Below are 25,897 nucleotides of genomic sequence, written 5' to 3' on the forward strand. Positions count from 1 at the left end.
AGAATTCACCGGTGTTATTGTGGCAACAGTTTACATTCCACCATCACACTGCATGTGATGTCATCAGCTCCGTTGTCAAGCTTCAGACACATTAACCTCAATGAGTCTGTGGTGATATCTGGTGCTTTTGGCTAAGCCTCACCCTCTGCTACACTTATAACGTTCCAACGGTTTGTCACCTGCTTTCCTAGAGAAAACAAAACTGGATTCGTTTCATGCAAATGTCACGGACCCAAACACTTCTGAGGAAAGAACTCCTCTTGGCAAATCAGATCGCAGTCAGGTTTCTCTCTGCTCAGAATGTAAGGATCTTTTTCAAAGGCAACCTGTGAGGATGAAGGTAGCAGGAAGCTGAGGCTTTTGCCTATTGAGACTGAACCACAATAGGGCTGCAGGTCCAGGTTTGTCCACTCCAGAGCCTCAAAGGTCTGTGCAGAGCAGCTCTCTGGGATTCTACAGCACCTCTGCAACCTTAGCCTAACCAAGGAGAAGGTTCCAGTGTTGGAGAAGACCTCCTGCACTGTTCCAGCCATCAGTCCTCAATGACTTTAGACCTGTTGCTCCTCCCGAGCAAGCAGACAAGCAGCTATCAGGACGGCTACCGTTTGCTTATCGCCGTGGAGTTGAAGATGCCTTCATAGAGCCAGAGTCATTTAGACAAGGCAGTGCATTTAACACAACTCAACCTGATTTGCTGTGTCAGAAGCTCCAGGCAGTCAGCAGCGCACACAACAGACACGTTAGCGAGAAGCTGGGTTGTAAAACAATATCTCAACGTTTGAACGTCTCCTAGAGCCCTGCTCCATCCAGATAAATGATACGGCACAACTGCAACCCTGAGGTGGCGCTCCACCTAAACTGAGAGCTGAAACGAGGGCAGCATTAATCAGGGAAATGGCTACTGAAGGGCTACTCTGGAGGAGCAGCAGAGATTTACAGCTCAGGTGATCACGTGTCATTTCAAGGATCAGAAACAGAAATTAGAACAACCTGTGGCTGATTTAAAGTCTAAAAATGTCAAAGAATGAATCTAAAGCTGTCTGATCTCACCTCGGCGTTGCTGAAGGATTCTCCCAGCGAGATGTTGTCGCTAAACAGGAAGCTGTCTTCAGTCAAAGAAGACGTTGCGTCTTTATCCCCGGAGTTCCCGGGGAGCGGCTTCGCCTCCAGCGGAGAAGGCGTACTGGGCATGCTCCCGGGCGTCTGGCCGCCGCTCTCGCCGCCCTCGTAGCCTTGAACGCGCGACAGATCCAACGTCAGGCCCCCGGATTTGCCCAGCGCCCACGGCCGGACCGGAGGCTGCGGCTCGGTGGACGCAGAGGAGGAGGGCGTGTCCAGCAGCGAGATGACGTCGCCGTTCTCCAGGCTGTCCACGGAGCGCGCGTCTCCCACGCTGACCCGGTCGTCCTCCAGCCGGTCCAGGCGGCCGGCGCTGCCTGCCCGCGCCCGCCTGTCCAGCGGCAGCTCCAGGCGGTGGCCGCCGTTTCGGTTGAAGTCCAGGCTGCAGGCGCTGGCCGTGTCGGAGCCACGCAGGGTGAGGGAGCCCTCGCCCCGCAGGTACAGCCGCACGAGGGTGTCCTGCCAGCACTGCTGCTTTGCTATCTGGCTGGCGGCGTCCTGTTGGGACTGCAGCAGCTGGTACACCTGCAGACAGGTGAGGTAAGGGGCTCAGCCTGCACACACACGTCAGTGTCGTTAACAAACTTACCCGCTTGCAGACAATCAGGCGCACGCTAGGTCCGGCCCGGTGTGTCAGCTGCACCAGAGCCATCAGGTCCTTGTAGCTCACCACCGGATCTGCGGTTTGTTTCAACGGAGAAGCTTTTTTACAGTTCGGCGTGCGAAACCCTGGTTGACCGACGGCTCCGGCCGAGCGGAGGAGCGAACACAGACCTGTGTGGAGGATCTGATTGAGGAGACAGCGGATCAGCGAGGGCGTGATGTGGAGCTCGGAGAAGACGAGCGACAGCCCGCTGTAACCGGCCTCCCTCAGGCGCAGCCGCTGCTTGTTCCTCTCGTAAACCCGGTCGCAGCGCAGCATCCGCTCGAACAGCTGCACGGGAGACAGATTAGCGCTCGGCTACAAACCCGCCCACCCCGGGTTTAGAGTCGGCAGGCGCTCACCTTGAAGACGAGCTCCCTCAGCCTGTCTGAGTGCTTGTTGTTGAGCAGAAGCGTGTAGCAGGAGTCTGCTGCCGCGGGCTCAAAGAGGAGCAGATAGAGCTGGTCTTTGGCCGGGCTGCTCTGCAGGAGGCTGAGCAACATTTCCAGGAGGCCACAGAGCTGCAAAATGGACACGAGCACAGCTGCTAAACCACTGCGCAGGAATCGCATTGCGTACGACTTTCTGCAAGGCTCAGCAAGACCTGTTTGATTTTTATTAAATATTCCTGGTAAAAGTCTGGTGGATGGTGACCAGGTCGCAAATAGAGCTTTAAAATAAAAAGCTTTTTCGTTCTTATGCTTTTTTTGTTTTAGTCTTTTAGCCAAAATCATCAAAATTAACACAAACCCGTGTGTGTAATGAATCTGTGCAAAGGTTTCACTTTTTGAAATAATGAAATAAATGTAACATTCCATTATAATCTAATTGAGATCCATATCAGGGGAAAGTTACTTAAAAACTTAAAATGCATTTTACGGCTTCTTGAGGGTAAAATATGTAAAAAGCTCTGCTGGAAAGTTTGTGGTTTTGTGGTTGTGTTTTCGTCGTCGCTGTTAGAACGTCATATGCTTCGTTGATCTGATTGGTTTATTTGGCCCGTCTATCACCAACATAGGCCAATCAGCTAACCAGTATTTTCGCCCCTTCCCAAAATTACTTCAACGGAAGTTTGTGGTTTTCCTCACAAGGTAGAAACGCTCTTAGAAGTCTGAATAAATGATTTCTTTAGTGCCGTAAACTCACCTGGTCTTCGTCGCCGATTGCCGCGATGTATCCCAGGATGCTGTGCATCTCCTCCTGCGACATGCCCTTGCTGATGTAATACTTGATGAGGCCGCAGAGAGAAGCGCGGACGGTGCGGACGTCGTCCTCGCTCAGCTCGTTCTCCCTGCTCGCGTTCTTCCTGCAGCACAAAGCGGGCGGCCATGAGGTTTTCTAGACGGAAAGCAGAGACGTCTAAACTCCTGCGACGTACCCGTAATAGAGGCGCATGGTGTCCAGCAGAAACTGAACTCCGTATCTCTTCCTGAACTGCTTCCTGTCGTCCTTGATGACGGTGGACATGTACTGGATGTGACCTTGGGGGCAAAGAAAAAAAAATAAACCTAAATCAGGAGCACCTCCTCCCCCGGAGCGGGTGAGACAACACCGACATCCTGGGCTCACCGATGCGCAGGGGGAAATCTCCTTTGTTCCAGATGTTGAAGTTGAAGAGCAGATGTGTGTGGATCTGCTGCAGCAGGGCCGGGTTCTTCTCGCAGCTCACCTGCTCGATCAGCAGCTGCACGGCCACCAGCACGCTGACGTCCACGACACCTGCGGGAAGCTGCAGCCGAGCGGGACAAAACCAGGAGCGTTAGCTTCAATCTGCGCACGCTGGCTGAAACTGATGGCTCCGCGTCCAGATTGCAAAGACGATAAGAAAATGGCCCATTAGAGACGCAACGAGGAGCACCTACAGCACCAGAGGGCTTTATAAGGCCACGGGAAACCCAGACTGACTCCAAAAGCAGATAAGGAGCACGCAGGAGATCGGTGTTTGATTTGGCTCTTTACCAGCTGCCGGGCGTGGTCACTTTGCCGAGAATAGCGCTCACCACATGCAAGGCATTTCAATTTTCTCCCCGTCTCTGCGGAGGCTTTTATTTTCCCACAGCGACAATACTTAGAGACGAGCTCATATCCCCGCGCTGAACAAATAAATGCAGAGGCAATTATGGCAAACAAAGGACAGACGCGACCAGGGAGTTGAGACTTAAATGGGAACGCGGACAAAAAGGAAGAAAAACCTGAAGGGATGAAAATGTGAATTGTTACAGCTCTAAAGGAGAAGGTTTCGTTTTACTTTAGACTGATTGTTGCACTCCTTGAGCTACAGAAGTCCAATATGGAGAAGCTAACAGGGCATTCTTCCTGCCGTTCCCAACCCTGGCTCTGTTTCACATCCCCACACAAAGCGTTAATCCACATTCCTGCTGAAGCAAAGAACTATTTGATAAACTGCTTGAACTGTAAGCTTTGTTAACGTCGTTAGCAAAACTCCTGCAGGGCTGCTGTTTCATTGCTAACAAAGCACGGGCCTCTTACATGTTAAATTTAACAAAAGGGTTTCCATCTTATTTTCCACAAATAACTTTAATGCTTGTTATTACAATACAATTCAAATCAAATCACATAAACCTGTGTACTCTTTCTCGGTTTTTTACCCCCACATAGAAAGGACTCCTGGCTCAGTGCTCCTGTGCATAGATATGCCTCTGTCTAAAATGAAGCCAGTGATGGGGGTATTGCTGCCATCTTTGTTTTTCTTCTACATAGAAGGAAAAAGGAGCCAGTGGTTCTGGATCAGTACTACTCCCTCAGTGTCTCCTTCCCAGACGGTACCATCGATGCAGCTATACTGCCGTACTTTTTGTTATTCATAGAGAGTACGCCTGACCCTGTGCTTCTTCTGTTTAGCTGTGTCTCTTTCAAGGACAGAGCCACTGACTCAGTTGTTGCAAACAGGGAACTTATGGACTCTATTTGTTTTACTTTCCTACAGAAAATAAACTCCTGGCCCGGTAATTTGGTGTTTTAGCCGTTTCCTTACGGTCCTTTCAACCTGCAGCTGGTCGCAGCATGTGGACGCTCGGTCTGAGCCTGCACTGCAAAGAGGGAACTAAAGGTGAGTAAAATGTTCTTGAAGTTAGTGTATTTTTTCTTTGAATTGAGCGGCAATTTGATTATAAGATTATTTGCCAGTGAAATAAGATTTTTGCACTTAAAATAGGAACAATCCATCGTCTTATTTCGAGAGCACGACATCTAATTATCTTATTTTTGGGGTAAAGATACTAATTCAATTGGCAAATAATCTTATTTAGCTGCTCAAATCAAGGATAAATACACTCATTTCAAGAATATTTGACTTACTTTTAGTTCCCTTTTTGCAGTGTGGTCCTGCAGGGGAATTCTTCCTGTGGAGAGGCAGCGGCTGCTCTCCACTGTCGCCACATGCTTGCCAAGGATGAGGCCATGCAGCCATGTTTATTCCTCAGATAAATCACAACCCGCATCAAATGAGCGACTGAATGTGAATCTCGTGTAACATAAGTGGATTGAACTGGATCTGAATCTGGCTGCATGAATTGTACTGGAATGACTCAGATGGATCTGAAATTAATTTGGACCGAATTGGATTCTATGAAAAGATGCTTTGCAGAAGACAGCATGATTTCATGTTTGGACACTTCCCAGTGGGAACGTTGTTAGTGTGTAAACCCAATTGTTGTGCAGCGACCTTTTGCAGCAGGACTCCCAGCGTCCCCACGCCGTGCGAGTGGAGCAGGTTCTCCTGGTTGATCGGGTGCCTCTGCAGGAAATGCTTCAGCACCAAAAGGAAAGTGGCCACCAGGTTCTTCTCCAGGCGCGCCTCTGGGATGGAGAAGAAAAAAAGCGGTTTTGTCAACAGGGTCGCAAAGCGCCGACGTCATTACGCGGACTGCGGCGGAACGGACCTGAAGCTCTGCTAGATGGAAGGATGACCCAGTCCCCGTCGGCTGGTGTGCACACATCTGGCGTGATGAAGTCTGACGCGGCCGCAGGGTCGGCGCCCTGCTGCTCGGGGCTCACGGAGGACAGCTGCTCCAGCAGTGGGAATAGCACCGGCAGCCCACCGACACAGTTGATCATATCCTGTCGCCAGAAAAAGGCAGACTTGAAGCTTTTGTGACCCTTTGAAGAATTCCTCTGTTAACACAGTTTGCCGCACTGACCTTTATATCCCAGTTGACCACTTTGTTCCCAGTGAGACGCCCGTGGAGCATGTTTGGAGAAAGGTCGAGACAGATGGGATTTCTACAGGCCTGTCGGCAGAGAGGGAACGCTCAGTTAAATGTTTGGTACCTTACGTCCAAAATGAAACGTTATTGTGTGATTTTTTAAAGTTTATTCGCTGACTTCCCCCTCTCCTAATAAACAACATGATGAATCTGCACTTTCACTTGAACAAACTAATGTAACCCCAGGATTTGCAATAAGCTGGAAGATTATTTGGGGACTCGAGAGGGAAGCGGTGAACCAATCACCTTGGGGGAGTAATGCAACAGCAGCTTGGCTGAAATGTCACCGAGTTCTGATTCCTGGGCCTTAAATGGAGAGACGCAGTTAGGACCTAAAAGGAGAAAAAAAAAGGAGAAAGTTACAATAATCCTCTGGTGTTCCTGTTAACAGTTGTTGTCAACCCAGTCCCCCCACTCAGGAGTCCCTACTCCTTTTCTCCGTCGGATTATTACTCAAAATTCAAGATCATTCAAATCCAACTTTTCAAAGTTCTCAGGTCTTTTTGTTTATTTTAACATTTAAAATACGCCGTGAATTTATAGTTGGTATTCCTGCAGCGGGTGGAACCAGGAAAAATCAGACACTGGATGGATGGATGGATAGATGGATGGATGGATGGATGGATGGATGGATGGATGGATGGATGGATGGATGGATGGATGGATGGATGGATGGATGGAAGGAAGACACATGGAGGGAACAAGGAAACAACAAGGAATGAGGAAGGAAGGAAGGACACAAGAATGATTGGTAAAAATTTAGAACACAATGGAGGAAAGAAGGAAAGACAAAGGAAGAAAAAGAAGTCCACTCATTCATACACATTCAACTTTGGGTTAAGTGCCTTGCATAGTGGAGCACTTTGACATGGGACTGGAAAAAGGTGGAATTGAACCAACAACCTTCTACTCTTGCTACTGAGCCACAGTCACTCCACAAGGAAGAAAGAATGGGTGTGTGTACGGAACAGGATTAGGGCCATTCAAAACAAAAAAAAGTCTATTCAATTCTGACTTTTTTCTCAGAATTCTGAAATTAAATTCAGAATTCTGACTTTAATCTCAGAATTCTAGGATTAAAGTCAGAAATCTGAGGGAAAAAAGTCAGAATTCTGATTTTTTTCTCAGAATTCTGGGATTAAAGTCAGATTTTAATCTTAGAATTCTGACTTTTCAGAATTTTGACTCTCAGAATTCTGACTTTAATCTCAAAATTCTGAGAAAAAAGTCAGAATTTTGACTTTTTTTCCTCAGATTTCTGACTTTAATCTTAGAATTCTGAGATTAATCTCAGAATTGAATAGAGTTCCTTCCTTTCTTCGCACGTGTGCTACTCTTTATCATTTCCTCCCTCTCCATCCCTCCAGTACGGAAGAGGATTAGGGCCATTCAAAACAAAAAAAAGTCTATTCAATTCTGACTTTTCTCAGAATTCTGAGATTAAAGTCAGAATTGAAAAGCCTTTTTTTGGTTTGAATGGCCCTAATCCAAAGAGTAGCACACGAGCGAAGAAAGGAAGTAAGCACAAAATATTTAGACAATGTGATCTGGAAATACCAAAAACTCTCTATTTTTCCCCCACCAGACGTAGAAAATCCGATTTTGCACTTTTTCCCTACTTTTCCAGACAGCATAAGAACCCTGTCTCCAATCCCCCCCGCTCTGCTTACCAGCGCTGCAGATGGCCTTTATGTGACCGGGCTGCAGGGCCTCGTGAAACACCATGACGCCTCCGAGCTGGCCCTGCAGGGACGTCGGGCTTCCCCACTCGCTGTCCTGGGTCCCGGCTGAGATCAGCTTGGTGACGGACTCGGGCTTGCCCCCCAGCAGCCCGCCCCAGGTGTGCGGCGACAGGATGCCGCCCAGCGAGGATCGAGCGGTGGGGGCGCTGGCGGAGGAGAAGGGCGGGTCTGGGATTTGCGAGGGCGGGGGGGTGGTGGTGCGCTGGCCCGCGGAGCCTATGCAGCAGGAGATGAACGGCTGGAAAACAAAGTCACGTTTGAAGGCCAAATGGTATTCAGCTCCCCGAACAAATGCAATCTCTAAAGTTAGCGCCTGAAACGAAGGTTCTCCAAGGAGACCTTCACAGTACAACTATGAATCTGTCTCCAAGTTGATCTAATGTCTGTTCTGAACCCATTAGGAATTGCTGAACCTAGTTTAGGCCTCACCTCTGTCATGACGGGGTACTTGAGGGGGGCGGACAGTTTCTGCTGCCCATCCACATAAATGTAGACGAGACTCTGTCCAAACGGCCTCTTTCCAGGTACGTGCACCACGCCGATGCTGTGCTGGGGGAGCAGAAGTCAAAGCGCCCTTTAATCTGATGTAATATGGCCGTTCCGCTCGCACCGTCGCAGTCGGAGCCATTAGCCTCGCAGCGAGTTGATCTTAAAGAGGTCGTTTCCGGCAGACCTACCCAGAGGGAGTCACAGAAACAGTACTCTGGCAGCATGACGGTGACGTACTCCTTCTTGGTGCACACGGCCACCACCAGCACGCCCGCCGAGCTGATAAAGGCCTCGAACCCTGTACCCCCAGGGGTGAAAAAACTGGACAGACAGAAAGATCACAAATCTGAGACAGAAAAAAACAGGTTCAGAAAGATGTAAAAATACAATGAAAAATGGCAAATGGGGCAGAAGTAGATGGATTTTTGGGAACTTCCCACCAAACGGCAAGGCAAGATTTAGATCTCCAAAGATCGGGAGCTCAGCTGAAATTTCCAGCTGCCCGCAGTGAAGCAGTCAAATGCCTTCTGCAAAAACATTTTATTGTCAAAAAAAAGGATTGAGCTAATTGGCCAAAAATAAGAATGTCTGAATCAGGCAAGGTGGGGCTTTTAAAAGGCTGGGCACGGTGGCGGGCATGGGGCTAGTTTTGCTAGCCTCGTGAGACCATCCTGATCTCGCGAGCTTTCAAGGTTTCACTCGCAGATCAGTCTGGCTACTTTCCGTTAAAGAAAATTTGGAGCCGTTCACCAAACGAACGTCCAATCAGCGTTGGCTTTGAGGCGGGTTGAGGTGTGACGCAACGAGAAGCGAGACAGTTCAGTCTAAAGAACATGGCGGCTTCAGCCGATGAAACTAGCGTTAGCGTGGCTATCGGGCAAGTTTTATCGGAATTACAGAGTATTTCTTCACTGAAAGAAGAGCAAAACACTGCTCTGGAGGCTTTTCTCAGAGGAAAAGATGTTTTTGCTCTTCTCCCGACGGGTTTCTGCAAGAGCTTGTGGTTGTGTTTTCGTCGTCGCTGTTAGTACGTCATATGTTTCGTTGATCTGATTGGTTTATTTGGCTCGTCTATCAACAACATAGGCCAATCAGCTAACCAGTATTTTCGCCCCTTCCCAAAATTACTTCAACGGAAGGTTTCCAGATGGATATGCGGAGCAAATCTATCTGGCAGAGTCAGGTTATAGTTTAGCGACCTTCAAGCGGCGCTGCACAGGAGCAACACGGATGGATTTACGAACGGCTACATGGTGGAAATCTGGACCCAATAGGGTGCTCCAACAGGAGAACTGTCCCAGAACTGGTTGTACAAAGGATATATTTAGCTGGCATTGAACATGTGGATAGGCTACACTGATCTGGCGTAACATTATGACCACTGAAAGGTGAAGCAGCTCCAAAGCTGCAGCTCTGGTGGAGCTGGTATCTATCACACAGGGTGAAGAGTGGCCAAGCGGTCCAACCGAACAGGCCAGCTCATGTAGGTTCAGATAGCTGTAGAAGTGAATAATGGTTCTGATAGAAAAAGGACCACAGTGTATCGCACTTCGTCTGGCTCCATGGACCCGTCAGGAGCATGGACACGGCTCATTCTCCTGTGGAAAGAGTCTTTGAACGAAAGTAGCCCCAAAACGGCTTCAGCCTTTTCAGAAAGACACCCTGAAGAAGGAACTCAGCATTATCTTTCTTTCTCTGACCTGTACAGCTGCTTCCTTTTGTCTTTGCTTATTGGACCCAGTTGGTCCTGGTCCAGCGACAACCAGGCGTGGAAGCTGAAGGCGGATCCGGGCCAGCGCTGCACAGTCGGAACGACGATCCCCGCCATGCTGGGCGACAGATCAAAGTACTGCATGGCGTTCTCCAGCCCCTGCTTGCGGACCATGGTCAGGAGGGCCCTGAGGGCCGGACCTACGTACGGATGAGCCCGGCTGGGCTCCGGCGTCCTGAGGAGGCGCAGCAGTCCCAGCAGTTCCCTGCCACTCAAAGACTGCGAGCCCAGCGAGCCCAGTAATCCGAACAGGCTCTCGGCGCAGGCTCTGTGCAGCCGCTCGTGGTGCTCCAGGGCGGCCAAGGCCCGCACCACCATGGCGGCGTTGACGCAGGTGGCGCGCGTCTGCCGGTTGAGGCAGCTGAGGCGGCGCAGCCAGTCGGCCGTGAAGAGCTGCAGGTCGGCCGAGTCCAGTTCGGGGAGCCACTGGACCAACAGCAGCAACGGCTCCACGTTGCTGATCCCGAGGAGGCCCACGGAGGTGTGCTCGCCCTCCACCGACTGGATGAGCACACAGGAAAATGAGGATGGGAGAGTTCAGAGGAGAAGTAAAAAAAAGAAGCATTTTAAGAGACCAGAATGCTCTAAAGCAAACAGACGACCCACCATGGCCATCAGCTCCTTGAGGAGGTGTCGAGACGGCTGGCCGAGGGAGGTCAGAACTTCATACAGGTGATTGTAGCCGATCCGTTCCTTAAAAACCTCCTACAGCAGCAACAGAGCAACGATCCATTAAACAAAGTCTTTTTTTTTTTTTTTTTGCAAATGATACACATGTACAGCGCCCTCCACATTTATTGCCACCTCTGATAAAGATGTGTCACAACCCCTAAAATAAAATAAAAAAAAATGGGGTAGGCCTTAAGTCCCACGTTAACTTTTGTTTTTAGGGAGCATATATCGTTCAGCTATAAAATTTGAGAGGCTTGGAACACACATAGGGCGTTTCTGACGACACATTGCTGCCAAATTTAGATCGTCCCACTGGTTTCCTGTGTGGTTTGGCTCCAGGGACTGATGTGGTCTATATAAAAAGGTTGATTTTGTGTCTGTCGAATCATTTCTGTGATTATTTGACCATGTGGCTTAGATTTTTCTTCATTAGTTTAATGCATTCTGATGCATTGAGAAAGTAAAAATAAAATAAAAAATAAAAAATAAATCAATGTTCTAATCCTATCAAATCAGGACTATAATCTACTAAAACATCATTCTACTTTAAGCATGTTTAAATATTAAGTAGGCGAAGTCTGCTATTTTTGAACGTCTCTATACCATGTAGTACATTTTTGTTAGTATATTAAAATTATCTAATCAAAAACCTAAATATATTAGAGACCTATAAAAGCAGGTTTATCAGTGAGAATGCTATACAGCATTCTCACTTATTGTTTTCCTGTTTTTCTTTATTATTATCATTCCATCGTCGTCTTACGGTTATGCTAACTTTTACACTTTAAAATATTTCACTTTTTGTATGATTTTTTTTGGCTGTTCCCATTTAAATCAATGCAAATTGATACTAATTCCTTCACATTCTTCAATTTTTTCAAATTCTTCAATTTTTTCAAATTCTTCAAATTTTTTAAAATTCTTCAAATTCCTTCAAATTTTTTAAACTTCTTCAAAATTTTCAAATTCCTTCAAATTTTTCAAATTCTTTCAAATTTTTCACATTCTTCTTCCTTCCAAATTCTTCAAAATCTTAATTTTTTTTCAAATTCTTTAAATCTGATTTCAATGTTTTTCAGCTAATTTTTTCTCTTCTGCAGGGATCTTCTGCATCTTCTGCTCAAATCATTCTGCAGATTAGCATTCTCACTCGCTGTTACGCAGGAACAGCTTTTTCTAGTTTATTTTAATTTTATTTACTTTACAAGGGAACATTCAGAGTGACGTTTTTATTCTTCACTAACGAGGATAAAAATAGCAGCTGCAGAATCAAAAACTGTTAACAGGACGCATAAAACATTATTTACGTCCCATGTCGACATTTTAACCACTACATTAATACGCTTAAGACGCAGGAAGCAAAGGATTAGCAACTAAAAAACCCAAGATACTTTATCAACACAACATAAAACAAAATATCCTTTTATTTTAAGGATTTTCCACGTCTTTATGTTGGTGGTGGTGGCAGCATTGTGCTGTGGGGTGGCAATAAACATGGAGAGCAGAGTATATATGTCTCCTAGGTTAGACAGCAACCTTAGCAGCTGGGGATTTATGCATAACTGTCGTCAGGGCTTTGATGGTGGCTACAGCTAACGAGTCGAGCCGTCCTTGAATCACCTGGAAAAAAAGCAAACACATCATTTGTCATTCACTCCTGCTTTTTCACAGAAAAAGAGAACGTAGTGATGTCAGTTTTTTGTTTTTTTTATTGACAGGTGCTATGAAAGGACAACAAGCATGCAGAGAATTACAACCATCCACTTATTAAGGTCCTAACATAAAAACAGATAAGAAGATGCCTTTGAGCTTGATTCAGTCAGTGGACGAGAGAGGAGTGAGTAAAATCATTTATAAAAAAGGTTTTTGGTCACTGCGGCGGGAGCTGGCGTCAAAAACTCCTACAGCAGGTGCTTAATCCTGATCACACCGATAAGATATATGATGTCTTTCTGCTCCAGGCGATCGGCACAGGGGGGGTGCGACTGGAGCAGGAAGCCAACGCCGACCACGCAGGAAGTAGTAGCCACCCTTACAACATGGACACACTCAGCATGCAGCCCATAGCACCAAGCCTGGCCCCGCCTCCCTCGTCCGGCTCCGCCCTGCTCGTGTTTATCGGACACAGCGATCGGCTGAGGGCGAGAGTCGGACCAGCTGGACAGGGAGGCGGGCACAAATAAAATAAAACAAAAACAAAACAAAAAAGGAAACACATAGGTCAACGTCACGCAGTCCGGGACACCTTCAACCACTGAGCGTCGGAAGAGTGCACACAAGCCAAAACCCAGAGTGTACCGCAGCATACCAAGACAATGTGGGGGCGGGGGGGATGAGGAAACTGATCAATGGTAGTGACTACAAGTCAATCCACAGCAAGACGCCGCGTCTCATTCATTTAGATTCATCGTTACTACATTAGGTGCTTGCCGCCCGCTGACTTTTACCCCGAATCTCTGCGTCGTCTGACACCGGACACCGACCAAACATCTGATGTTTTTATACCAGACGAGCGAGTCGGACCACCTGCCGCTGTGTTAGGTTACCGCTGCCGTACACCGGGAGGAGGTTGGAGATAAAAATGGAGGGATTACGGCCTTTAGAGGTAGCCTGGCGAGTTTGAATGCCGAAGGCCGCCTTTAGGCACCGTTCGTCTGCCGGAGATGGCGTTTAGGGTTAAATCGTCACATTACCAGGATAACTGATCACCTTTCTAATGCACAAAACCTACATCTCGCTTGTCACGTCACAGCCACAGGCTTAAATGTACGGTGTTGGGACTTTATGTGATAAATCAACACAAAGTGGCTGCGTAATTGTGAGGTGGAAGGATCTTAGAACAGCTCCACTTTGTAATCTAGAATATTGTGCGCAGTAAAAGGCTAAATCCGGGAAGAAAACCTGCTAAAAGGCAGCAAAAGACCCGAGATTGGGGTGGAGCTTCATCTTCTACCAGGAAAGCAGGACCTAGAGCTAAATCCAGGGTTCCTACTAATTTTTCAGTTCAAAATTCCCAACTTTCCAAAAACTAGGTGTTAAGAATAATTCAGTTTTACTATAATCTGCATATTTGAGCACAAACCACTTAATTAGTTGGGTTTTATTTGCTGCGTATTTTACAAAACGACTTGATTTCCGGTTCTGAGTTATCCTACTATAAAAGATCTATGAGACCTTTATAAAGTTTTTTTTTTCTAAGTCTGTTTGCATTCTCATCTCTAGTGCAAAAACTCAAAACAACTAAAGGTTGAAAACAGAAAAAGAAAACATAAATGTTGATTCAACAATTGAAAAACTGTGGCAGTTATCTAAATATACATCAATATAGAAGCAAAAAAAACTTTTAAATATTAAAAATGTAGCATTGTTTTGGACAATGAATGGTAGATCTCCTTATTCAGATGTTTTAAACTGCTTTATAAGTCAATAAATAAAAAAAATAAAGACAAACAAGTCTGGAAACTGAAGCTCAAATATGTTTTTATCAGACAAGTACTTGTCAAGACTAAATAGAAACCCTGTAAATCCAGCTGGGAATGTGGCTTCAGACTTAAAATTAACATCACGTCCTTCTTTTTCCTACAACTTCACAACTATGCAACACTTTGTGTTGGTCTAACTCTAATATTGTGAGACATAAGGTGGTAAAAAGACAAAAAAAGTTGAACTTTAATTAAGGTGTATTCAAAATGTTTTATCCTTTAGAAGTCTCATACTCTTGTTTCCCTTTTTATTGCAAATTGTTTGGTTAAATTCTTTGCTTAAGTGAACAAACAGGGGGAAAAAAAAAAACTTAAAAACACCTCAAACATTTTTTTTGCTTTCTTCTGATCCAATTAGAAATATTTCTGGGAAGCATGGCAGGTAAAATGGTCTTGCTGTAGAGTGGCTTGTGGTGCGGTTGAGGGGAAAGTGGTGGGATTTTTGCAGCAGCAGATGAGGATAAGGGGGCAGGTATGTGCGGGTGGGACTTTCTCGGCGGTACCTGAATGTCCCTCTCTCCTGTCTGTAACCTGTTGTTGGTTATATCTTTCTGGTCCTTGTCTGCCGCCGTGCACCTAGCGTTAACCAGCTGACACACAACAGGCAACATGTCAACTCGGTGTGAGGGAAGGGTCAGAGAGAAGGAGGAGACGATGAGAGGAGAGAATCAGAAGGAGGGGGAGGGGGGGTGCAGGGAAGAAAGAGGTGACTGGAGGAGAAGGTGAGAGGTTAAAAGCAGTGAACATCCGCGAGGTGTTGGTGATCCAGCCTTGTTGTGAGAAAATAGACATGCATGGTGTTGCAAAATGCTCCCTGCAACACTAAATCCTGAATAAGTTGAAAACAAAAGAGAGATCAGAGCCGCCCCCCACCCTGAAAAAAAAAAAAAAAAAGACACCCTCTATTGTCTACTTGAAAAATCCAACGATCACAGTAAGAAATTAAGCCGGAAAGGCGAAGGTCTTTCAAAGAGCAACAAAAGTACACAAAACCATTTTGTCATATTACAACCACGCACTGCAAAAAACGGAACTAAACATAAGTAAAATGTTCTTAAAATTAGTGTATTTGTCCTTGATTTGAGCAGGTAAATAAGATGATTTGCCAATGGAATAAGATTTTTGCACTTAAAATAGCAACAATTCATCTCAATCAGCTTATTTCAAGTGCAGGATGTCTAATTATCTTATCTTAGGGGTCAAAATACTCATTCCATTGGCAGATAATCTTTTTTACCTGCTCAAATCAAGGACAAATGCACTAATTTTACGAACATTTTACTTATTTTTAGATCCATTTTTGCAGTGCAAAACATGCCTCTGAAGTTTGTGGTCCTGATACATTTCAAAGGTTGCAAATCGTTTCTGCAATTTAAATTTTTACTCGCATGTGGAGCAAACGCACACCTTCAACTAACCGTTTTAATACAAGAATATTAAATAAACTGAAACACAGCAACTGCGAATGAGAGGTTGACTGTACTCTTTTCCTTTTAATCCCGTGCTTTTTCTCCCAGGTCTGAAAAATGTATTGCAGCAGACCGGGCTGAGCTGCTCTTACCTTGCTGTTCTGCAGCAGTCGTATCAGATGCTCAAAGCAGTTACTGTTGAGGAAGATGGCTTGTAGAACCGGCCTGTCTGAGCACAGGAACATGTCCCTGATGGTGTCTGGAATACAAATACAAACGCAGCGATCAACACACACAGAAACAAGAAAGAAATTCTAACAATTGAACCGTTTCGTTCGCCGTAGAGCCACTACCTAGCATGTGCACTTGCAGCGCCACGAATCGGATCTCCCAGTGTCGGCCCAGCGTGGGAACCCGACCCTTGGCTGGCTGCTGCTGCTGTTTGGCAGCGACCGCAGCCGCCGGGTCCGAGTTGAGCAGCTTGAAGTAGTTTTCCAGGACAGAGGCGATCTCCACCTGCCGCTGGTCGGAGCTGGAGGCCAGCAGGCACTGCACCACCTCCCTGAGGCAGCCCAAAGTCAGCAGGGCCATGCGGCTGACGGCCTCGCTCTCCCAGTCCTCGGCCTCGTCCGACGAGCAGCTGCCCGTGCAGCTGTCGGCCAGCACCCTGGTCAGCACCTCCATGGTGGCAGGAGAGATGGCGAGCAGCGCGTTCCTCTGCATGGACGGGAAGACGGAGGCGGAGGAACGATGTGAGGATCAAGAACATCAATGCTTGTATGTTTACTAGGGAGTTCAGGCAGATGCCAACACAAAAAGGGTCCAGATTTTATTTTGAAGATAATACATTGAAGAGGGTGGCGAGCAGCCCCCAGTTAGATGTCATCAGTAGCAGAAAGCTACTTCTGTACAGGACCCTGAACACACCGTCGCTGTGCTGAAACATGATGGTGGCAACACCCTGCTGGTGGTGTGCTCAGATGTGGTGGACGGATTGCAATTTGGTTTGGTTGTCAGATATGATCTGGGATGACAGGAGCTATTTACTGCCCCAGAATTACTGAGACTGTGTTGGAGGTAAACGTTAAGCAGGACAGTGAACCTAATTTGAATGGTCCCAGCTCAAATCTACACCTAGATCTAGATAGAAATCTGTGACAAGACCTAAAAGAAATGATCTCACCTAAAGCTCTCCATCCAATCTAAACTCGCTCTATTTCCAGAGCGGAATAAGCAAACCATGAAGCTGTTCCGCGTCATAATTATGCAGTACTTTATGATGCTCTATCATATAAAACCCAACTAAAACCCATTAAAGTTTGGGGCTGTGATGCATTTTCCAGGCACTGCTCGTCTAGTTAAAACACTGCTTTGTCTCAGAACTCGTTTATGAACGGACCGCAGCCGTTATAGAGGATTATGTTTACAGCCTGTCGGTTTAAGCACCCTCTGACCTCCGGCACAACCCGAGGCTCACCTGATCCCCTGCTACTATGGCTCCGAACAGGTGCAGCAGGCAGCATTTCAGGCTCTCCTTCAGATGCTCGCTCTCCTGGAAGCACTCTACAGCAAGGGGCAAAAACACATCGACACAAAGGCGCTTTCATTTGATCTTTAAAAAAACGGGATCCAAGCCATGCAAATGCAGCAAATTGTTTAGGTTCCTGGGTAGGGCTGAACAATGAATCGCATTTTCAATATAATCGTGATATAAAAAAACGCAGAGGTCTGCAATTTTTGGCTATGTAACAATTAGGGAATTAGACACGTCCATTACGTGTCAGTAATATGTTCAAAGTGGGTTTGCCTCCACATGGAAGGGAAAACAGTTGCAGCACAGTGAGATAATCTAATTTTATTACTTGTTTTAGAGTTTATATAATCATACATAGCATTAAGTTCTGGTCAATCAGTTTAATACATAGACTTGCTTGTTGGTTGGACTTTATGTTCAACAAGGATTGATGTCCAATTAAATTAAAAACTGCTGCTCTCTTGAATAATAATCTGATCAATAGAAACATTAAAATGTCATATTTAAAATAGTCATTGTTTACAAACATCTTTATTTAGAGGCCATTTTTGTTGCTTGTGGTTAATGCGGAGAAAAGTCAAAATTGCAATTTTGGTTGAAATGAGTTTAGATGCTGTGGGTCTTTTAGCAACTAATCCACATGGCGAGGAAACAAATTGATTTGTTGTTTGTATATATTTTAAAACACATGATAAATTAAACTGAAGAAAAAAAAAAAAAAAAAAAAAAAAAAAAAAAAAAAAAAAAAAAAAAAAAAATCGCATTAAATCGCAATATTAAGAAAAAAAAAAATTCGCTAAATAGATTATTTTCCAAAATCGTTCAGCCCTATTCCTGGGCTTCCGCCACCTAAACAAGCAGACATGTTTATGTGACACAAATCCAAGCGTGAAGGGTCGGTGAAATCTGTGACCCAGATCGGAGACAAACTCCACTATCGTAGAGTGCGCAAGTACACAGGGAGGTCCTGCCATTAACCTTAGGGTCATGGTTGCTTTGGTCATCTATTAACTCATCTGTCAACACGTCCAACTAGGGAATGAAACCTGATACGGTGGCTCCAGGATGTCTACTTCCTTTAACTACTCAATAACATCCAACTTCAACTAGTAGTTACCAAGCAGAAGTCATCATGGAGCGCTCCATCGAATCAGACGAGCATAAAACATGGAAAGCCGTCTAATTGGTCGGGCCCCGAGCGTTATCTCTGGTGCAAAAACCGCAGCGGCCACGCAGACGGCACAGGGACTGAGGAGGCCCTTTGTTCAACATGGCCGCCAGCAGCGCTGAAGTGCCTTGACAGGCGCTATTCACTATCTGCTCATCTCAGCGCCTGGCAAACAGGCCGGAGGAACAGAGAGCGGGATTCAACAGGATCCACGGAGGAAAGTGGAGGAGTGAGAGAGGGCGGGGCGGCATGCGAGCGCTCGCAATCAAACAGCACAGAGGAGGCGGAGAAGAGAGAAACTTAACGTTGTGCGATTTTTTTACAACATCCACACCTGTAGAGTCGAATAAGAGGGGATGAGGTCGTTTGAACCCATCGGCCGTAAGATATTTTGACCACCGGCAGGTTGGTCATCATTCATCATTTGGCAGAGACGTTTACATCCAACAGCAAAGACTTACGGTAAAAGAAGGGAACAAATTCCACGGTGAGTGGAGCGGCCTTGTACTTCTGCCTTCCCCTCTCCACGGTGCCCAGCTGCTCCCTGGGAAAAAAAAAAAAAAAGCACACAGTCTAACACAACTATTTATTGCTATGCCGACGACACCCGCATCTATTCAGCCAAAAAACAAACTAACCATGTAGTGAACTTACAAGCTTGTCTTTTATAAATGTATCCATGAATGACCTAATTATAAACCAGAACATCTTAAAAAGAAAATAAAAAAAAAATGTGAAAAGTAATTATCCCCTAAACCCCATAAATGCTGCGCCCCCCTTTGACACAAACAGCTGCCATCTAGCATTTGTGCTAATTGGCAACGAGTCCTTTTCTGTACATGGTAGTGGAGGAACCATAGACCACTTTTTTTTTTTTAGACCATTTTTTTCCCCCCTTTCACTTTGACTAGGCCACTCAAAAACCTTTATAAAATGTATTGTTCCATAAATTATGGGAAATCATCCCAGACACAAAGCAGACAGTAGCTTCATCTTCTGTCAGAAGTGGTTTTTGCCTTGTAAATTAAATCAATTGGAATTTTCCAGCTCAGGTGTTATTAGTTCAAGTATCTTTCATCACCATACCTGATGATTGAATAAAGTATAGAGTTCATAAAAAAAGAAAAATGAATGTAGCTCTTTAGTTTAGCCACAAACAGGAAGCTTTTGGTAAGATACCAACTTCAACATCATTAACTCATCATTAACCTATTCTGAGGTGCAACTGACAAACCTTTCCAGCTTATTTTCCTTATGTCCTCATGCTGGACTCCACTGATGCCATCCTAGGCGGTGAGCCATGCTGCCCATATCAGAGCCAGTATGCACCAATGTACTTTTTTCATTTTGCTTTTCTAAACGTTTTGATAAACTAAATGCATACAAAATAGCAGCCCTGTAACCTCTAAATGCCAAAAGCATATAATTACGTGACTTAGTGTAAACTGAAAGTTTCCAACAGTAAAATCCACCCATATAAAACAGCTAACAGCTTTATGGCAGCTATTGGGTTTCTTCCTAAGATTTTTAACAACATAAAACCCATTAGCATCCTGTTTATTATTAGAAAACAGGTATATATTAGCAAAATGTAATTCAAGCTTGTATGTTATTACTAACTAAGTTGTTACCCGCTTGTCCGATGTCTCCAGTTGCGGTACGGGTCATAGAGGCTCTCGCAGAACGCCAGCGAGTGACGGACAAAGTCCTCCGCCTGACTCTGGTCCATCATCTCCTTCTCCTTGGTCCGACTCTTAAGCTGCGAAGCAACAAACACCATTACACCTGCAACTATGTTTCACAATATTATTATTTCTATGATAGAGAGAGAGAGAGAGTCGAGTCAAACCTGCTGAATATACAGTGTTGTCATGGTGATGATGTGATTGATGTAAGAGCAAGTGCCAATCTCCTCAACATTGGACAAGTTCCTTTGGGAAACAACGATGCACATAGGAAAAAAATGAGCAAGTTTCCTTTTTAAGTGTTATCTTCACTGGTATTTACACTCTTATTTAGGCACCAGCATCCTGCAAAAAACTAGCCGGCGCATTTCAAAGGCATTTCCAAGCAAAAACCTGAAAAGTGTGGCGTGCATTTGTACGGCTCATCCCCGAGTCAACGCTCTGTAGAAACAACTTTTAATGTAGTTACGGCTGCAAGTCCTTTGAAGCATGTCTTGAACAGCTTTTCACTTCTGTAGACTGACATCTTTGCCACATTCTTCTTTGAAATGTGGCTGAAGCTCACTCATACTGGATGTATTTGTAAACATCCGTTTTTAAGTCTTACTGCGGATTCCCAATTGGATTTAAGTCTGGACTGGGATTTGGCCGTTCTAACACGCGAACCTGCTTTGACTCAAACCCGTTTCATTGTAACTAGGGCTGAACAATTAATCGTATTTTCAATATAATCGCGATTTAAAAAAACGTAATTTCCAAATAGTAGAGTCTGCAATTTTTGGCAATGTAACAATCAGTGAATTAGACACGTCCATTAGGTGTTTTAACATTTAAAGTGGGTTTGCCTCCACATGGAAGGGAAGACAGTTGCAGCAGTGAGATAATCTAATTGTATTACTTGTTTTAGAGTTTATATAATCATACATAGCATTAAGTACAGATCAATCAGTTTAATATATAGACTTGCTTGTTGGTTGCACTTTATGTTCAACAAGGATTGATGTCCAAATCAACTAAAAGCTGTTCTCTTGAATAATATTCTGATTAATAGAAACATTAAAAGTTCTTGTTTTAAATAGTCCTTGTTTACAAACGTCTTTATTTAGACGCCATTTTTGTTGCTTGTGATTAATGCAGAGAAAAGTCAAAATTGCAATTTTGGTTGAAATATATTGTAGGCAGAACGCAATCATTTCTTCTCTGAGTTTAGATGCTGCGGGTCTTTTAGCAACTAATCTGCACAGCAAGGAAACAAAATGATTTGTTGTTTGTATATATTTAAAAAGACATGATAAATTAAACTGAAAAAAAATAAATAAATAAATAAATAAATAAAAAAAAAAAAATCGCATTAAATTGCAATATTAAGAAAAGAAAAAAAAAATCGCAATTAGATTATATTCCAAAATCGTTCAGCCCTAATTGTAACTCGAGTTGTTGATGTTTGGGCTTGTTGTCCACCCAGTCTCAGGTCTTTGCAGCTTCTAATAAGTTTATTTACAAGATTTCCTTGAATTTTCCCTTTTTCCTGTTGAAGAAAAGTGTCTCTCTCTCCCCCCCCCACCCCCAGCGTGATGCTGCCACCACCATGCATCGCTGTCAGGATGAGCATACAGGTTGATGTAAAATGTTAGCTTTCTACCAAACAGTGTGTTGCATGGAAAGATGTTTATTTGAAAAAGGATGTAAAAACCATGTATACATTTTTCGGTATGAATACTATTGCAAAGCTGACCTGCAGATAATGATGAGGAACTTCAGCAGCAGCAGAGCCAGGTTTTGCTGCTCGGGCTCTAGACCATCCGATGCTTTCTGGACGCACTGCAGCAGCTGGTGGCGCAAAACCTGCAGGATGTTGTCGGGCAGCAGCGTCAACACAGGCGGGACCTCCTCTGGTCTGAAAACACAGGAGGAAGCCGACATTGAAGAGAGACGGACACTATCCCTACCAGAAGTGTAAATTAGCGGGGAGGGGGGGGAAGAGTGACTCCACTGCCTCACATGACTGAGCTAAACGGCTTTCATCTGACACTCATGTGATCACGACTGGCAGCGCAGCCAGACGGTCCTTATCCGGTCCCTGTGAACGTAACGCGCTTTAAGGTGTCCCCGGTTTTGCCGGCGCTTACCTCGAAAGGGGCTTCTCAAAGTCCACATCGAGACATTGCTCATACGAGCTGATGAAAGTCTCCAGCCATATCTTGAAGTAGTCCGGATCCCTCTGGAAAAAGCAGGAAATGGAGGAGGATGAAACGGTTAGTTACGTTTGTTAAAGGTGTGACTTCCACATTCATAAAGACAAGTGAAAAGCCTTAAAATAAAATCCATCTATTCCAGTAGAAAAACAAAACAAAAAAACTATCAATGTTAATTTGAGTACCTTCCTGGAACGAAAGCATTTCTCTAATTCAAACTTTACATCTGAAGGTTGCTCAGAATGATGAAATCCTTTTATTGGGAACCGCTGGCTTTCTCTTCTGAGCTTTAAGTGTGACGCACAGAGACGTTTTATTTAGTCGTTTTCCAAAATGGGGGAAAACAGGACGACGTACACTTAAGCAGGGCAGACCATGTGGCCATATAACGTTGGACAACGACTCCAAGAAAACAGCTTCTTACCTAAACTCGCTCGTGTCGACACAAAACGTTCCAAATCCGGATGAAAAACGAGGCTCGACGGGATTTGGATATTTGCGAGCGCCACAGAGCATGACAAATATTAAAAATGTGGATTTCCCCTACAGATTTGGCTGGCTTGGTGTAAACCAAGAGAAACAAAATATGGGGTAAAAGGATCTTATGCAGCGTAGGGTCTATCATTGTGTGCGTCTGTTGAATGGAAGACGCCAAGGACTTCAAAACGGCAGATTTTAAACAAATATCCTGACGACCCTTCCGGTAAACTGCAGACTCAGCAGTTCATCCACGCCGTGAGAGACATGTGGCCAAAACAACTCGCACGTTGGCATCGTTACAAAGCATTTCCCGAGTGACAATCGGCTGAAACAATGGGCAGGATGGGGGGGGGATTGGGTCGGTGACTCATGATGACTTAAACTGCGTGGTCCTAGTCACAGTCTAAAGCTCCCAACACGTGATCAGAACTGCAGAAGCCCGCTGGATGAAATGTCTTCAGATTATGCAAATAAGGATGGGGGTTGTGCGCACTGTTAACACCAGGGATAAACCATCATCTCTACATGTGGGCTTGTTTTTTTCCACCTCTACTGAAAGATGAACTCAAATAAAAGTTTGGATTTTTCTTTCATTTTTCTGTGCAACATGATGCTAATGCATGAATTTAGGAAGGTGCATGACGTAAATGTGTAGTAATCAACAGTTTTTTACTCCCAGCTTATATGTGAATGAAAGCAGTGGCTGTTGTTCTACTGGTTTAACAACAGACGGTTGAACTTTCCACCCCGCGGCAACTATTTAAGAACCAACGAGACACGGCTCTGTTACTATAAAAAGAAGAAGAAGAAAAAAAAAAGAAAGCTAAAGCTGTCCGACGACGAGAAAGGGAATGTCTGAGTAGTAGTAATCTCATCTTCCTTGAGCGTGGCAGCCGAAGCATGCACCTGCCGGAGAGGAAAACCGGCCCGGCTGCATTCTGAGGCCGGGTTTCTAGCAACTGGGATCTCAACATTGGCTAAATTCCTGCAGCAACGCCGCGGGGAACGACTGGGATTGCAACATCGGCCCCAGAGACGGCGTCGCCGGTCTCTGGATGAGCACCAGGCCTAACTCAGGATGCGCTGAACAGGTCGTCTGATTGCGAGTGATTTCAGGAAACTTTAAAGAGGACTTGCTACTGATTGGCTTTTTTGGGTGACTTGACTCTCTTTAGCTAACAGTACTCTCAACTTTTCCTTTATTTTTTTTTATTTGGGCTGTTCTTTGCCTTGATAACGCTCCCAAAATAATTAATTAAACCAAGCCTGGTGGATGCAGAACAGAGCCAAACAACCCATGAAGGATTTTTAAAGCAAAGCTTAATGCTGATGTGGCTCAGTTACAGGCAGCTATCAGATATACAGAGGTTGGATACACTTTCAAAACAACTAAAATGTTTTCTTTGTACCGTTTCTACGACTTGAAGTCGGGTTAATGAGATGCAGCGAAAGCGCTGTAGTGACTGGATTTGGCTTTAAACTGTTTTTAGCATCTCGTATTAGCGATTAGCATTATTCCAGTATTTGTGGGTATTCTCAAACAAAAGGAGGACCTCCTCCTTGTGGTAACACTGAGACTTCCAAGAGGCCGTCAACATTTCCAAAAATCAACATTTTCCGTAAAACAAAACGAGGCTGGAAGCTCAAATGAATAAAACAAAGTAACTTTCCTGTGACACCAAGAGCCTTCCTGTTATCTGCCCAGTCTTGCTCTCTCTCCTGAATGAACCACAGACGTGTCGACATGCCCCGTAAAAGAACAACAACGTTCCTTTAAAACGGCTTCCTTTTCTCAACTCTGACTGTCTTCATCAATAAGTAATAAACTTCCGCACGGAAAAAGGCTGTTGACAGTGCGACCTGGCAGAGCTTAGATAAAATAAGAATCTATTATTAAATAGTGTTCATTGTCTGAAAATAAATGTAATAAAATCTGTTTTTCAGTTGTTAACCAGATGATCACTGGTTAGGTCCAATGATGCTATGAGAAAAATACAAAAAAAACAAAATGTGGACATTTTCTCTGAAGATGTTTAACTATTACTAAAGATTTGTTTCAACTATGCATCCAAATCAACATAACCACAAATATATGCAGTATAGATACCCTTATGACTCTAATATTATTTGGTTTTGGCAACAGTTGGTTCTGTTTTTGTTTTTTTAACAATTACAAAATTGTATGCATTTTTATTTTTAACTTTTGTGTAATTACCATACAACTGTAGTATTTGCTTGGTGCACAAGAACATTTCTGTCCATACTCAGCAACAAAACCAGGATATGCGTCACCCTTTCTTTGAATATTGTTACAGTGAAATAAATAAAATAAATTGTGTTTGTCTGGATTAGAGCAGCATAATGACTCAAATCTCAGTCTGCATAATAATATCAAATGTTGCTATATTTGAATTTCTAAGGACAATTGGAGGCAATATCTAGTAGGATATTTTATATTAAGTGCCAAATATGTAAATATGTACCAACCAGTAACATATCTGGCCTGTTGGACCTACGCCTGGTGTTTATTTTTAGTGGCCTTGGAATTGATGATGTCAGCGCAATAAAAAAGCAATAATGTCACAACTACGTTTTCTTGATATGGTGCAGCTCTAAATTGCATCACCCAACTCTGAGGGAAGGCCTTTTAATACCATTCCTCAATTACAGTCGAAGTACAGAGAAAACATTTCTGAGGGCCAAAAACTTTGACCCACGGACCCCCCCCCCCTCGCTACAGGTCACCATACTGCGAGGATTTAATTGAGCCCGCTGGCCGTCTTAAAACAGAACTGGAACCATGACTGTAGAAGGTTATTTTCTCCCCTCTGTCTGGTGAAGCAGTGGGAGAGGCCGACGGGTTCTGTCTGCGTGTCAGCGGGTGAATCAGCCAAAAAAACACCCAGCAGACAGACTGTGTGAATCTGCACGGGTCCAAGTGAAGTCATCAGGGCGATCCTGCAACACGGGCTGCTGCCTCTGTGTGTGTGTGTGTGTGTGTGTGTGTGTGTGTGTGTGTGTGTGTGTGTGTGAGTCAGTGAGAGCAGGAAAGACAGAAACGAAGGGGGAAAAAGAGGCTAGTAGACATCTGAATGGCAAACGCTAAAAGGAGAAAAGCCTGGCTGCATAAATCAATGTCAGCAGTGGGAGAAAAGCACTTTTAACGGGCTAGTGCTGAAGCCAGTTTTTCCCCCTAAGAAATAAATATCCTATTGTCCTGGTGAGCGTACTGCTACCAGATCATTTAAGGACAATAATTCAAGGCAGCAGCTTTGCTCTCAA

At 44.7% G+C, this 25,897-nt stretch overlaps 1 protein-coding gene across 5 annotated transcripts in view; it reads right to left on the minus strand.

Moving 5' to 3' along the window:
* Positions 1 to 25,897, minus strand: part of nbeal1 (neurobeachin-like 1) — a 46,502-nt gene that overhangs the window by 15,557 nt on the left and 5,048 nt on the right. For 3 of the 5 annotated variants that reach the window (XM_012850531.3, XM_036127809.1, XM_021309517.2), the window contains exons 3-28: positions 22,070 to 22,161; positions 21,676 to 21,837; positions 20,105 to 20,186; positions 19,887 to 20,014; positions 18,717 to 18,799; positions 17,031 to 17,116; positions 15,907 to 16,270; positions 15,706 to 15,812; positions 14,648 to 14,734; positions 12,199 to 12,282; positions 10,597 to 10,695; positions 9,920 to 10,491; positions 8,408 to 8,540; positions 8,160 to 8,279; positions 7,659 to 7,968; positions 6,235 to 6,320; positions 5,923 to 6,012; positions 5,665 to 5,842; positions 5,448 to 5,581; positions 3,332 to 3,491; positions 3,141 to 3,243; positions 2,909 to 3,068; positions 2,125 to 2,283; positions 1,894 to 2,053; positions 1,709 to 1,797; positions 1,051 to 1,644 (exon numbers count right to left, since the gene is read on the minus strand). In XM_012850531.3, coding sequence (XP_012705985.2) covers positions 1,051 to 1,644; positions 1,709 to 1,797; positions 1,894 to 2,053; positions 2,125 to 2,283; positions 2,909 to 3,068; positions 3,141 to 3,243; positions 3,332 to 3,491; positions 5,448 to 5,581; positions 5,665 to 5,842; positions 5,923 to 6,012; positions 6,235 to 6,320; positions 7,659 to 7,968; positions 8,160 to 8,279; positions 8,408 to 8,540; positions 9,920 to 10,491; positions 10,597 to 10,695; positions 12,199 to 12,282; positions 14,648 to 14,734; positions 15,706 to 15,812; positions 15,907 to 16,270; positions 17,031 to 17,116; positions 18,717 to 18,799; positions 19,887 to 20,014; positions 20,105 to 20,186; positions 21,676 to 21,837; positions 22,070 to 22,161 — 4,422 coding nt within the window. The remainder of the gene's footprint in view (positions 1 to 1,050; positions 1,645 to 1,708; positions 1,798 to 1,893; positions 2,054 to 2,124; positions 2,284 to 2,908; positions 3,069 to 3,140; positions 3,244 to 3,331; positions 3,492 to 5,447; positions 5,582 to 5,664; positions 5,843 to 5,922; positions 6,013 to 6,234; positions 6,321 to 7,658; positions 7,969 to 8,159; positions 8,280 to 8,407; positions 8,541 to 9,919; positions 10,492 to 10,596; positions 10,696 to 12,198; positions 12,283 to 14,647; positions 14,735 to 15,705; positions 15,813 to 15,906; positions 16,271 to 17,030; positions 17,117 to 18,716; positions 18,800 to 19,886; positions 20,015 to 20,104; positions 20,187 to 21,675; positions 21,838 to 22,069; positions 22,162 to 25,897) is intronic. The other 2 variants (XM_012850532.3, XM_021309518.2) reach the window with 1 other exon arrangement.

Source organism: Fundulus heteroclitus, chromosome 24 (assembly GCF_011125445.2).
Source record: "Fundulus heteroclitus isolate FHET01 chromosome 24, MU-UCD_Fhet_4.1, whole genome shotgun sequence".
NCBI classification, from domain to species: domain Eukaryota; kingdom Metazoa; phylum Chordata; class Actinopteri; order Cyprinodontiformes; family Fundulidae; genus Fundulus; species Fundulus heteroclitus.